Consider the following 15,104-nt stretch of genomic DNA (forward strand, 5'->3'; position numbering starts at 1 on the left):
CGAGATGCAAAAAACAACCTTTAGTCTGAAGGAGGGATCCCACAGCGTGCCCATGAACACACAACTAAGACTTCTCTACGTGCTTGATCAATCCATTATCTCCTGGTTTCGTCTGTCCTAGTCATGATAATACAACCTTCCTGTTCCAAGGCCCATGGGGAAAGAAAACCTTCCTTCAGTCTCTGGAAACAGGAGACATCTTGAAATGGCAGCTCAGCACCACTGCAGTTGCCGTTCTGCTGACAGTGGAGAACAATAGCGACTGTCAGAGAATTAGAGCATTTGCAACACAGCAAGGAGGCAGATTAAAAATAGTGCAGGTCAAATCTGCCGTCAATCATACCTACCTCACATCAACTTCAAAAGCACCAGCTGCACACACAAGTGAAATGAAATATTGAGGTGAAATCTAATTTAAAAAAAATTAAAGCATTTTGAGGGCCTACCCTGTGAATTCACTGTGACTTCATAATTGTACTGGTTTTGTTTTGGTTCAGTTTAGTTTTGTTTTCTTTTGGTTTAGTTTTGTTTTCTTTTGTCTGCTGTTTCCAGGAAGGACCCACACATGTGAGCATCCTACCCACTCAGAGGAACCGAATCTGCAGTAGGAGAGAGCACAGAAAGGAAAGAGCACAAAAGGCTTTATATTGTGTTGCCAAAAAAACCTAACGCACTCTTTTCAGTCTCTTTTACTTACAATTCTAAGTGATATTAACATTAAGGATTAACATAAAGAGCAAGTAAATACTTCAGTTTTAAAATTGATGCCTCTGGACAGCCCGAGGTGCTACGCACACCACTAGTGTCAATAGTACTGCTAGAAATTAAGTGGCACAACCCTATTGTACTAGAAAGGGATTTCATTATTTTTAAATTCCTTCTCCTTTCAAGAATATGGGAATGTCAGTAGTGCCAAATGTTTTAGAGAGAAAAAAGGTAAAATGGAACTCACACGTGAAAGAGAGGGCTTGCTACTGGCTTTCTGCTCACACTCCACAGACTGTATCCAAGCCCAAAAGAACAGTTCCACCTTGAGAACTGACTGCATAAAATTGTCACCTCGTTCCACAGACCTGCTCCTGTGAGATCGCTGCTGATTTTCTCAAACAAGCTTATGTTGGCTTTTTATTTCCACTGAACTCTGCTGAGACAGATCTGGCACTGCGGGAGGGAGCTGGATTCTCTCCTTTACACCAGCAGCACCACTAAGCTGTAATCGCTCACACCTGTCCAAACCTACAGGCACGAAGCGGCTGCACACGCAGGCTCCTCGGCAGATCCTCCGCCAGGCTGAGCTGCGGCTATTTTGGAATTAGCAGTTCTGCCACAATCCTTAGCGTCCCTCTCCCCTGCAGTGACAGGTAAAAGCCCAAGCTGCACACAGCAGTTTCTCTTTCCCAGGCTCACTTTCAGCAGCGCGTTATAATGCAAATCTCAGTCCTGCAATTCAGGGTAGCCTTGCCACTTTTTAAGGCTTTTGTTGAGCTTCTGGGAAACTATTGTTTCCTCAGCAGCCTGAAGCAAGCTGCTGTCTGCGACCATCATTCTTTGTGACTGTAAGGAGAGAACTTCCTAGTTAGAGATCTGCTTAAATTGTGTGATTAGAATCGAGATATAACAGCACAAAGAAAATGAGGTGCAGCTACAAACAAGTCTTAGTGATGCTTGGCACCCCATGACCCCTCCCCAGCCAGCAGAGATAGGTAGTGGTGAATTAATGAAAACAAACAGAAGACTCAAGGCTTAGTTTCTCATTCGTAAGCCATGAACACTTAAAGCACAGATTCAGCAGATGCCTTAGTGCCTAAATCTGAAACCTGATATAAAAGTAGGACTTGTTTCAAAGCCCCAGAACCAACAGGTAAAGCAGAAAACATCAGGAAGGAAAACGCAAAACATACCCTTTTCATCCCTCATGATAAGAAAAGGCCTTTCTTCCCGCTCTGAAAAGAACCCTGTTTTCCTCCATGTGAAAGACCAGGTACAAAACCCAGAACTGTGTTTTCACATGAACTGTGCAACCTCAATGTTGCACTAGTAGACAAGAGGTGGGTGGGAAGGTGAACAAAAGGTGCCTAATTTAATTCAAGTCTCCCTGGGAACAAATGTTTTGTGTCCAGACCTTACAGACATGACTCTTACAAGCAGCCATCCAGGGACCAACTTTCATCAGCTACAGCAACTGATGGCAATGACAGCAGGATGTGGAAAAGATAACACACTGACATGGGGAAAGCATGTTTTCTGAAGGACTGTGCAATGAGGACACCACGAATGAGCACATCTATAAACAGGTCATCCCTGAGTACCCCTTTCTTCATTTCTTTTCCCTTCTTGTTCAGGCTTCTTTGCAGGCATTCAGCATGGCCTGCTTTCCAAGACCATCTGTCGGAGCTTGTGTGTGAACACTCACAGAATGACGGGGAGTGAAGAGAACAGGTGATTTGTTCCTGTGTTTAAGAGGTGTAGAGCAAATTAAGGAACGAAACCCAGCTCAACACAGCCGGTCCATCCACGCATCCCCTCGCTGCTCTGTAAGGGCAGATGCATTGCTGGATAACTTACCCTCTTCACAGTTGCTCCCCGTGAAGCCAGGACAGCACCTCCACTCCAGCGTGGTCACAGTTCGGTAGGACATTTTGTACGTGGGCCTGATGAGAGTCCTGTAACTAACACAAACAAGAAGTCAGTAAAATGCACTTAAGTACTTAAGGGCAGTGCAGATCTCATCACTACCAAGTCACTGCAAGTAGCAGAGATGATGGTTCTGATTTACCTCACTCCGTCTCTATGTGGATTTTTCCAACATTGAACAAAGGCTGACATTGGCCTTTCTTCACTCAGTACTAACAGAGTTTTCAAAACATTGCTGTCACAAATATTGCTTAAATCTCTCTGGCGTCTTCCCTTCTCCCAGCCCCACTACCTGGATCTGGGGTGTATTGACACATCAGCATGACAAAGATCATCACTACACATTACACTGATGATTTGCATGGAGCCTTTTTTCCGGCTAGCTGATCTGTGCCTCGGGTTCTTTTACCTGAAATAGGATTACACCCTTCCTCACCACAGCTGATGTTCTGCAGGACACATTTGTTAGCTCTGCATTCTGCAACCAGCACACCCACAGTCCCAAAAGAAAAAGGGCGAAAAAAAAAGCACAAGTGCTGCCATGCCCAACTAGAAACTAGAAGGCTCCCTGCAGACACAAACAAACCCATGCAAAGGACCAGGGATTCTGAAGTGAACGCAAAACGGAGAGTTGCATAAATGCCAACTTTTATTTTCAAACAGCAGGCTTTGAAAGCTGGCAAATCAGAGTTTTCCCAGCATACAGCCAGAGAAGTCACTGCTGCTGCTTGCGAACATGAAAGCAAACACAAGTTGTACTCTACAAGCTCCCCTTCAAATTCCCACCCTTACTTAACAACCAAAGGAATGTGGCACACACAGGGAGAGGCTGAAGCGTTGGGATTACAGCGTTGCAGCTTTATGCTTCTCTCTAGGGCCAGGCAGACACAAGCCCCAGGCACTCGGGTCTCCTTGTTCCGCAGTGCCAAGAGCTGCCCCTCGCTCAGCAGGCACAAGGCTGAGATGGAGCTATAAGTCACAGGAATCTCACCCAAAACCCCTCTGAGGGGCAGCAGGCGCAGCTGTACATCCAGGATGGCACTGTAGGGACATTGGTGCAGTTACTCTGAATAGCAGTAACAAAGGCTTGCCAGGAGAGGCTGCCCATGTATGTCTTGGAAGGCAAGCAGCAACTCAGTCGTGGTTAACAGAGTCTTTAGGAAATTAATTTCTCAGTAAGCTGTTCCTGATTATTGATGTCAGTTGCCAGACACAGAAATCAGCTTCTCCTATAGCCACTGGAGGCGAGGGCCGCACAAGTTTTCTCCCGAGCACATGGCCGCCTGCACTTGGAAGAGCATCGCGCAGCGATGGGAAAGCAACGTTGTCTCCTGAGAACATTACGTCCTCACCCTCGGAGCTGCCAAAAAGCACGCCAGTTACTGCTAATACTGGCAACTGTGATCCAGGCACTTGTCTAATACAGGCTGGACAGAGCCAGCTCGTCCCACCTAGTTCTCTGCACCTCTGCATCCACTGGTATTCAGGAGTTTGCAGTGACGAGTGAGCGTGAGGACTTGGCACCACATTGATGTAGGTAGACCTTCAGTGTTTTTGCACAGAGAGACCTAAAGCACGAAGGTTTTAAGTGTCTTGCTAAGGGTCTTGCAGAACAGCTTTGGCAAAGTTCAGGAACTGAACCCAAGTCTCCCGACTCTCAGCCCTGGCGTTGGACTCGAGACATCTTTCCACACATAAGCCCCAAACCATCAGTCAGGAGTTCATGACTTTGTCACTAACACCACAGTTGGATTTGACCTTGAGATGAAAGTCTCCAGCCCTGTTACCAGTGTCCAGAGCCAACTAGTCTCCAACCACACCGTGATTTTAAAACCATGTTTCTGCCAACACCAGGATGTTAAAGCTCTCTCAAACTTCATTATGAAGTGTGGAGAGTGCCTTGAGCCAGACTGGAATCTTGGCAGCAGTTCTGTGTCGGGGAAGTAGCTATAGTTTAATCCTCAAACGAGCAAGGACTTCTCAGGACATGACAAACATGGAGCTCAGCTGTCACAGCCTACCACCCACCCTGAATTTCCTGGAAGAGTCCTGACATTTGCAGCTCTGTTCAGCATTGCACAGTCAGGCATGTGAAGTGGTCCCAGCTCACTAGCTTCAATTTGCTCTGAAGCTGCTCTGTTCTTCATAACATCATTTTCGCTCAATCATGTGACATAGCACCAAGGTCTGTTGTTAAATATATCATCACATCACAAAGATTTCTGACTGCTATTCCAGGAGGAGAGAAAACAAAAACCAACAACCCTCCTTTAGCAAGGCTTCAGTACTATCTGATACCTGAAGCATTGCAATCGAAAGGGAAGAAAAAACATGCAAAAAGGAGAGGAAAATATACCTGTCAAAGACCAGAAGCCTCAGAATGAAAATCTGTGGAAAACACGACAGGCAGAAAAAGGGACTGGTACCAGAATAGGAAAGCCTTTCCCTTGGATGACACCCAAACCACAGACACTGGCATAGAAATCTGCAAAACTACAGTAAGCGGTTAGGATAAGCCACAACCTGCGCCTCTTTGCTTCCCAGCCAGCCAAAGGATGCACTCGGCATCCAGTCCCCTTCAGCAGAGGCTGCCGAGCGCTTCTCACAGACAAACCACCAGGACCTGCCACTCTACTGCACAAGCCAGGTGTCATTTACCAACACGTTCGCTGAGGCTCACAGCAAGACCCCAGGGAGTGAGGCAACACTGAGGGAAGAACCCACAAAACTCAAGTAGCAGCTTGATTCACTGCTCTTAGTAGAACTGATTAAGAACCTGGTATCCTCAGAGACTGCCTGATCAGCGTCACACAAGCTACAGGAGCTCATCTGCAGGCAACCACCATTTGGGAAAGAGAGACCCTCTTGCTTGTGTCTCTCTAAGTGACTGTCCCAGAAGCAGTAATTTGAGGAAGGAGCATGAGATGAGTGATTAACTAGTTTGGGGGTATGATGCTAGAAATACTGGAGAGGTCAGGACACATTGAGGGACAGCAGCCAGCAAGTCTCACGCCTCGGCACACAAGGATACGTTCCCCTTGCTCTCAAGGAAGTGTCACTGAACACAGCAGCCAGACATGACACAAGAAAGGGAAAGAGTGTCACATTCTTGGATCAGAGCCTCAAAAAAAAAAATCAGGTCAAAGAGAAAGGCGTGATCTCTGCCATGACCCAAGCAGGACAGCCTGTCACACACAGGAAATACCTTCCCCCTTATGGATTTCCCCTGCCCTTTGACACTTGCAAACAAAGCTGTTTGTACACGACGACCACATGAGAGGGAGGGCGTGAAACTCGTTTCCACATCACAAGAGATGGTTTTGTTAATGTGATTCATTCAGCTGTTGCAGCTTGTGCCTGAGGAGACCTCAGTGACCTTCAGAGGCTTCCACACATTTTCATTCAAGTTCCAAGTTGAAAGTTTCAACATCCCTTACCAGTGGGTTTCACCATAGCCAGAAGAATGAATTTACCCTTTTAACTGGCAAAGAATGCAGAAAACAAGGAATCTAAGCTTTCTTTCACCTACTACTCTCCGGACAATGAAGCCACATATCAACATATTCAAACAGGGACAATACATCTTAAGTTATAACAAGTGCTCCCTCTGTATTAAAAGATGATCAGAACAAAGCTCATGGGACTTCCTCTAATTTTTGGGACCCATAGCCTGATCTATAGACATGCCAAAAAAGCAGTAGTTCCCCAGGGAAGAACATAATGAAGAGTTTCAAAGATGCTCCTGCATATACTGGGCAAAAAGCCTGCAGCTACAGAAGTTCTGAAGGCCATTGTGCATGTCCTGCCTTTGCCAGAAGGGATAAAGATGATCATTTTACTCTGAGCATGTCTCTTTTGCACAACTTATCAAGCATCTAAAACCCAGAAACCAGAATCTTATACACTTCCCATCTCAAGTTGTACAGAGCAATAATTTACATGTTCTCAGTCCAAAGAAAAAAAAGAGCATGGACACAGAGACAGATGCTTCTACACCACCAGAGTAACCATTAGCTCCTGGATCACATGCTAGTGCAGAGCAGCACTGCACTTCCCCACCAGCAAGGAGGAAGAGTGGCCAGACAGCATGTCTGAGCAAGATCAAAAGGCCTTCAATTAGCAGCCTGGGGACGCCTGTGCACAACATGTGAAGCAGATGGCCCTCCACCTGTGCCGCCCCAGCAGCACACAGCCATCCACACCCATCCCAAACCTGATGACACACCTTTGCACTAGAGCTCGAATCCCTTACACTCCCAGATCCTAACTATCCCGTTCACAGGAGCACTGTTCACCCTGCATTTATAACCCGTGTGTGTATGGCAGGGCAGGCATCTTGTTCCAAGCATATGACTGAACACCTTGGAAAGAAATAAGGGAAGTAAGCACAAAAGAGTTCATGTGTAACAAGACTTCAAATAGCAATCCCAATGCCCTGGAATTATCTCTGGGATTCATTATTCAATTGACTGGAAAGAGAGAAAGATTTCCCTGTGGCATTACTGCTTTTGAAACTGAGGAGAAACATCAGCTACAGGCCAATCTCTTGGGTGACAGATCCCCAACTTCTACTGACCCTGTAGCAATAGAGTCTTCAAAAGCCGAAAAGACCAAAACAGATGAGCCTGCAGAATTCCTTCTTTGTTATTCTGCAAAGTAGCTTGTAAAAAAAAAAATAAAAATCCCCTTGGGTAGCACAAATGTACTTAGTTTGAATGAAAATAACAAAATAGAAAACCCAACACTGGGAAACACCAAGCAGCAAGAATGATCCATGCAAGATGTGTAGCCTTCTTACATTAAGAATGTCATCAAAAGCATAAAGCATATGTGATAAGTCAAACCAGCTAGAATACTGAAAGAAAAAGAAGATACCACAACTAGCTGTTAGAAAAGGCATCACAGCCCAGACTTGCTGTGTTGCAAGAATGCTCTCCCCTTCCATCTCTCCCACCTTTGAGTTATGTTTGAAGCTCACAGATGAGTAGCTTCATGTTTAGGGTTTCAATGGCTCTCGCAAAAGTCCAGAGGCCAGGTAAGCCCATTCCTGGCCAAGCCAGCTATGGGTTTCTAGGGAAATCTCCAGATTTTCTGAAGCCAGAAAGTACTGCAGAGAAAGGATGCTCAAAGGTTAGCACGAAACAGTCACACAACCACTGAGTACAGAAAAAAAAAACAGTAGGATAAAACCTTGCACAACCTTGCTCAGAACATGCGTTTTTCTAGGGTGAAACATGTAGGTTTGTCTTCTGAAGACTGTAATAGCACATGATCTGCCAGGCAGTTCATCACATTCATTTATCTCCTGAAATACAGATTTACTGACCACAACAGTCATACGCAAATACCCTAATCAAAATTAGGCTGATTTTGGCCAATTAGCATATAGCAAGAAGCTGTCATATTCTCAAAGTCATAAAACACAGCAAGATAGAAGTAGTAGTGTTCTCATCTTATAGACAAGGTGGCATCACTTGACTGAAGACAGAAGTCATGGAAGCTCCAGCAAGTGAACACAGGCCTTAAATTCTTGCCTGATCTATGAGACCACCCTTCTCTGTGAGCTTCCAGGAGCTTGGTGTCCTAAGCATGACAGGATTGTGCATTAGCCCACAGCTGCTGCAGCAAAATGACCACTCAGGAGCAGGGCCACAATTCGGTTGCCCGGGTTTACTGGGAGCCAGGTGCAACATCCAGGCAGCAGAGACCAGAGATTAGGTTGCCATTGAAACACCAAGCTAGAGACTTCATCCCGTCTTTCAGATAGATAAATGGCATGTGATTTTTATAAGCAGACTAGGAGCTTCAGCCAGACTGCTGGAAAGTTGCCTGTTCACTTCGCAGTGTGACAAAGCAAACGCGTATCCTAAGGCGCGCAGAAGCTGAAGCCGTCACTACACATATGGAGAGAGTTCAAGAACAGATCTGCTGAGGGAAAGTCTCCAGCCAAGAGCACTCCAAAGCAACTCAGCACCCAAGCTAAATAAAGAGTCTGGGGTGGAGGGCAAGAGCAGAGCAGCTCAGCCCATCCCAGCCAAGATGACACCCCTGCAAAAGAAGTACAGCTGCCAGCTTCCCAAGAGCAAGTGAACAGACAGCAAGGACATCACGATGCAAAGCTGCTAGGCTGAGGATCTCGCAGATACTCCCCTGTCAAGGGCTTGACCCTGAGCTACAGTTTGTGCAATACGGGAAAGAAACAACAAGAATGAATGGGAGACAGGAAACGGATTAAATCCTCGTCTGGCCACACTGATGTCTGCTTGTAAGCAGAGTCTGTCTAACAGAGAGCCCCTCTCAGCTGTCACCACAAGGTTGAGAGATGCCTTTTTTTTTGGCTGGCGTCCCTTTTGCTAGTGAGAAGCTTGATAATGGGTGTTGGCAGAATGAAAGCCCTCCCAGATATGGCTGACTCCCTGTAAACAAGGAGATTAAAAGAGTCTATTTCAAGTTGCAGCTGGGAGAAATAAATAAAGCCAAAATAATGCCAGTGGCTTATGGACATTTTGCATTGGTTATAGTTAAATGTAACAGCACATGAATCTGGCTATGCCCCCACTCTGCCCCTTGAAGCTCAGGCACCAGAAATCTCATTGGAGAAGAACAACTGGAGAAAGCCAGAAGATATTTAAGTTGATCTTTTTGGCAAAGGGGAAGCAGATATATTTATATTACCTGAACAACCAGAGAGATATAGAGAGCATGAACTGCCACTGTCAGACCTAGAGTAAGCCTGACGTCCTCAGACACTAGACTTTCAGAAAACCTGAAAAGACAGAGACGCTGATACAGAGAAGGGAAGGAGGAACCAATCTTGTTCGATGGGAATGAATCTTTGTCCATGTTAAAAACTCAGCTTGACCCTGAAACAAGAAAAAGCCAATTAACCACACATCTAAGTTCTGGCAATGTAACATTGTCAGGTCACTGTGTAGGCCCAGGAAATCAGACCTCAACCACACAATGTGACTCAGGCTTATCAAGCCTTGCCCACAGTAGTTACATGTCACAAGATCCATCCTTCTCAGTGGCTGATCACATTCTGTGATCAGAAGTCAGATGTACTCCCAAAAACAAGCAACCACTTATAAAATATGTCTGGGATGGGGATAACTTTAACAACCCACAGCTCTCAGGACCTCAGTGACTTTGGCTTCACTGCTGCTTGTCCTTCGGGCTCTCCTTTTCATACAGCAGCAGCACAGTAAACGATCAGGAACCAGCACACGCCACTCCTGCTTTACCTCTGTTGATAACTTGGTGGGCTCCAGCATTTGTCAGCAGCTTTCTGGAGGTTCTTGGGAAAAAGAGGTCCAAGGTCTTTCTCTACTTCATGCAAGAATGTCATACGACGCATGATTAGAGGACAGACAGCACAGTCATTTCCTGGAAATGCTGCCATTCGCTTTGCTTGCATTTCGTCCCACTTGCAAAGGGAAAAGAGCATCAGCAGCCTCCCATCTCTTCTGGTAGGCTTCTTCACGGTGATCATCTTCCAGAAACACGGCTCCCATCAGTTGAGCTTTCACCAGCTGAGATCTTAAATATCAATAACCCCAGCTTCTTTCCATGATATTTTCACATAGAAAGAAAAATTGAGAAGCCTGTTGCCATTCTGCATTGTCTCCAAACAATTGGACTCGTCAGGCAAATGAACCAAACTACATTTGAAGCTGAAAATGTTCCATGAATAACAATGTCACAACAGCACACTCGGCTCTTAAAGTCTCTGGGTTAACAATGTAAGAAACCATGTATATGAGTAACTGCAGGAGCCCACAAAAAGGATTTTTTCTAGTAACATGATCAATTGTTTGGTACTTATGGAACTACAGTTATGTTAACTAGGAAAAATAAGCAAATTTTTTGGCACGTTTAGGAGACAAGGTGAAAGCTCGCAAGTTTCTAATGGCAATTATGTGTGTAAAAAGTCTGGGAAATTAAAAAGCTTCAACAGAAGTTTGGCCATGACAGTGTAAAATATTAAGTGTTTCAACCACAGCCTTGCGTAAAACAAGACCAAAGAGACACCAAAGCAGATATATTACAAGCGAAAAACCTTAGACTGACCATTGGCCAAGTGGAAACTAAAGAAACAACTGTGGTAACTGCCACATGGAAAATGTGAATTCCAGATGAAGAGTTGCAAGAACAGATTGGGAAGGTGGATCTCTGGGTATTTAAGTGTGCAGCTCAACCAAATTCTGGGTAGATTATCAACTACAAGAGGACCTCAATCAGTGTCCTGTGGGTAAACTGGTAACAATAGCAATATAATGACTAAGCTTTGTGAGCCACATTATGGGCTTGTCTACATGGAAACTGTTATAGAAATTAGGTGTAAATTTAGAGCACAATGGCTTTTTTGCACCAATTCCCAAATGGGTGGGTAACACTGTTCTGCTCTTTCTGCTCTGAGAATGTCTTTCAGAGAAGGCAAAGCTCAACAATACAAAGACACTTTGCACAAGAAAAGGTGGTAGGTGGGGATAGCTATTTCACATGGGGCTTGGGTTTTTTGGTTGGTTGGTTTGATGTTTTGTTTGCTTGTTTTTCTTCCTCCTTAAATGTAGGTAAATCCCAAGACTGTATATGACTGAAAGGCAAAGCAAGCTATCAGCAAACCTGGGGCAAATTTTTTGACAAGTCACAGTCTAATCTCTGTTTCTCTTCTGGGGAGAGGGGACATTGTGCTTATGTCCATGTCTATAAAGGACAGTGAGATGCAGAAGTGCTGTAAGGAAATTCCACTCTAAAAGGCAGAAGGCACATTACCTTTGTCCATCAGCAGCTGCAAGGGATTATTTTTCTCCTGCTCTGGCAGGGGGATTGGACTAGATGATCTTTTGAGGTCCCTTCCAATCCCTGACACACTGTGATTTGATCAAAGCTTCCCAGTGTATGTCATTAATATTTCTCTTAAAAACCCAAGTACAAGGACCCAATACCAACAAGCCACACAGTGCCATTTGTCCAGCATCCCCTCCAACCCTGTTCAGTCACACCACACTCTGTTGGACTTCACATTTATTTAGCTTCACGCCTGACTAGCAGCTGCCTCCTGCGTGAAGTACAAATTGGTGTTACAACTTAAGCTAAACTGTTTTTTGTAGCTTGTCCCCCATGCTACACTTACCTGCATGCATGGTTACTCTGCAGATAACACCAGTGGCATTCTATAGTTATACCACCAGGGGTATCACATCTGAGGCACCAATCTCAATCCTCTATGCAGTACTCGAAAACTAATTCGAAAACTAACCCATTTAACGAGAAGTGCTGGAAAATCTGGGCAACGTGAGACATGAAGATTTTTACCTCACTAGGTTGGCACAAGGTCCTGGCCACCGGCAGCTCTGATAAACTCGCTGGATGACTGTTTCTGACCCATTCTGCACCTGGCAGGAAACCGTCCGCGTAACTGTATAGTGACACCAATGCCTGCAGAGAGAAAGGACACCATTAGCCCCAGTAAGACAGCAAGCTGAACCAACGTATAACAGACTGCAGTAAAAACAGATCAAGTATCTAGGGGTGGGGTTGTTTCTTCTGCCAGCCATAGCGAGTCTAACTTGTAGTCTTCATTTCTCACCCTGCCCTCCCCTCCCAATAGCTGCAGAAAGATTCCCTGCTTCTGCCAACCTGAACCACAAGAGACCCAGTAACGCCTCTTGCTTGGTCCTCAGAGGCCAGAGTTTTACAGTACATGATTTAGTTCTGTTAGTTATCATAAACAATAGGACTTCAGGAAAAAAAAAAAAAAAAAAAAAAGAAAAAAGTTCCAAACCTCCTGATAGTCAGTTCCCATTGTACTAGACTCAATTTCATCCTGCTCATTATGGTATCATGCCCCAGCCTCCCAACATTGTTAACAACATCTGAGTTGGAAAATTCTGCTATTTGGTGTGGTGGAGCTCATTATCAGCAAGGCTCAAACAAGCTGGGTGCCAAACAAGTCATATTGCTGTCCTGGTGATGTTACAGTCTAAAAACAGGCAAGAAAAATGCAGGGGACAGAGGGGACTAGTGTCTTATGCTGTCTCATATGAAAACAAAAGAGATCTCCTCACCATAAAGCATATATAAGAAGGTAGGAGTAGCAGTGTCAGCCCTGGGAATCAGGACCCATAGACCCTTTCCATCTTCTCTGAAAAATATGCTTTTAGGTTCTGGTGTTGTGCTTGGGGCAGTAGGAGAGGAAAGATACTTTCATTTTCCTCTTGCAAACATGACTCACAATTGCCAAAAACTGGTTCACATTTCTGCTTTTGTATCTCAGCGTAGTTAACAGGTTCGAGAGCCGCTTTTCTAGTGATTTGGGATAAGACCTGTAGTCACTAATGGGAAGTGGAGACACCAGCTTGCGCTCCAAAACCCACAAAGTGCTTGTGTCAGTGCTTCCTGCGCATGCAGGAGAGTCCTGCATCCCATCCACCCTAAAGCAAGAGCCCCCAGTACAGTCAATCCCTTCTCCAAGTATCACAGTGGCTTCCCAAGCTCACACACCAAAAACCAAACTGCTTGCACAATGGAAGCAGCCATCTACACATCCCCTCCTCCTTCCCTCACCCACCTACCCCACAACAGTTCAGTTTTTCCAGTATTTGCCATTTACAGTATCTGTTGCATTTTGTTTCCTTTTTGGATTCCCCTCCTATCTCTGCAGGAGGCTCCCTGCTCTCTGGGTAACTCTCATTTCCATGAATAGGAGGCACACATGCCAGCGGCTGAGCCGAGTGCTGCAGACCACAATGGGCAAGCTGGGGCCAGCAAACTGCTCACCAAACCTTCAATACGGCCAGGAGGGTGAGCAGGGGCACCCAGAGAGGGGGCGGCTTCCCACCCAGCCCCTCAGCTTTCCCTGCAGACGCTGCTCCTGCTCACCATAAACCCGCTTGCAGTTCTCATCAGGAAGCACAGACTACAGTTGCATCTCAGGTGCCTCCCAGGCTGGTGGGGAGGTCTTAGAGAACCTCTTCTCTCAGATTTATTGAAGAGGTGTGGCGTATTTATAGGGATCAGACATTCAAATATCTCTACTAACATCTACATCATAGAACCAAAGGGCAAAAAACAGGGGGTGAAAGACTAACAAAGCTTCAGATCACATAATGACAGCAGATCCTTTAACAGGCTTAACACAACTTCTGCAGAAAGTTCAGGGAGCAAAACCACAAGAAACACAAAGACGGGAGCTAAAGATTGGAAATGTGACAATTAAAAGTTATCACAGAGTCATCTGGGAAGAAGTACCGTTTCCATGGTGTGGAGCTCGATCATCCTATCCTGATCATTTCACTCTAACACTGATTTTGGTGGGCTTCTGAGACAACCTGTCCCACTTCCTTGAGTACACATAAAGCACTTTGTGTCAGATTTAAAAAAAAAAAAATAAAAAATACACTGCATTGCAAGAAAATCCCTCCATATCTGATGCTGAAACCAGAGAGCTTCATATTCTTGAAGGCAAATGAGGTGGGAAGGTGAACAAAGACAAACCGCACCACGCACCCCAGCACAACACAGAAGAGAAGAGGCAGACTGCACAACTGCCAGAAGGAATCTGGCAGCCTATCTGCTCTGGTTAATGTATAATGGCAGCTCCAAATTGCAACTCCTAAAGAAAAACTGGAAACTAACTGATATTCCCTTTTGCTTTCCCTTGCACAGACCCAGATGTAACATCATCTTGCTCCTTCAAGGATTATTTTCAACCAGCTGGGGAGTCTAGCTCTACTTTTGTGGATCTGCAGCTAAACAGGTGGCACTGTGCAAGGTGCCTATGTCAGAAACTGCCAGAAAGGTTGATTATTTCAAGCTATCTACAAAGTTGTTCTTGCCAGGGCTTTTATTCAGTGGGTGCTGCCAGCATGCACACAGATTTTTCTTTCCAAGCAAGTCCAAAATCGCTGTTTTCCGAGTAGATCTCTCACACCTTTGTTCTACCTAGTCCTCGGAATAATCTGTTCAGGTACACACATCCCCTTCCAAGTCCAAGGAATTCGGCAGTCAAGTTGTCGTTTCTCCTTGCAAAATCCTTTCTTGGAAGCGAGAGATGCTGAACAGACCTTGTCACAATCTAGTGACAGAGCCTCAGGCAGCGCTCGGAGGTAAAGCTGCTCCTACACTACAGTGAGTAGGAGAGAACCCTGCATGTTGCTGGGGGAAGAAACCAAACACTTTTCCTACAAATGCAGCTTTTAGGTGTTTTACTGTGGCACAGAAGCAGGTGAGACAAAGACAGCAGAGTTGATCATAAGATGCATTAGGATACATAGCTTGGGACTCACTGTAGATATAATAGCAGAGTCACTACAACAGCCAGACAAAACCACCCTAAGATTTCTCTTTGCAAGCCAAAAGTCAGCAAGAACAATCTCCAGAATGCAAGCAGGCTTCAGACAAAGTGACGAAAGGCCCCATCATGGCTTACAGAGACTATAAATGACCCTTTATATTATACACAGATG

The 15,104-nt window shown here is 45.2% G+C and overlaps 1 protein-coding gene across 27 annotated transcripts in view; it reads right to left on the reverse strand.

Moving 5' to 3' along the window:
• COL26A1 (collagen type XXVI alpha 1 chain) overlaps window positions 1–15,104 on the reverse strand; it is a 162,966-nt gene that overhangs the window by 124,577 nt on the left and 23,285 nt on the right. For 17 of the 27 annotated variants that reach the window (XM_065037137.1, XM_065037138.1, XM_065037117.1 and 14 more), the window contains 2 exons: window positions 11,953–12,075; window positions 2,566–2,669 (listed from right to left, as the gene is read on the reverse strand). In XM_065037137.1, the coding sequence (XP_064893209.1) occupies window positions 2,566–2,638 (73 nt within the window). In that variant the 5' untranslated portion in view covers window positions 2,639–2,669; window positions 11,953–12,075. The remainder of the gene's footprint in view (window positions 1–2,565; window positions 2,670–11,952; window positions 12,076–15,104) is intronic. The other 10 variants (XM_065037120.1, XM_065037118.1, XM_065037115.1 and 7 more) reach the window with 1 other exon arrangement.

This window comes from Columba livia, chromosome 20 (genome assembly GCF_036013475.1).
Source record: "Columba livia isolate bColLiv1 breed racing homer chromosome 20, bColLiv1.pat.W.v2, whole genome shotgun sequence".
Lineage (NCBI taxonomy): Eukaryota > Metazoa > Chordata > Aves > Columbiformes > Columbidae > Columba > Columba livia.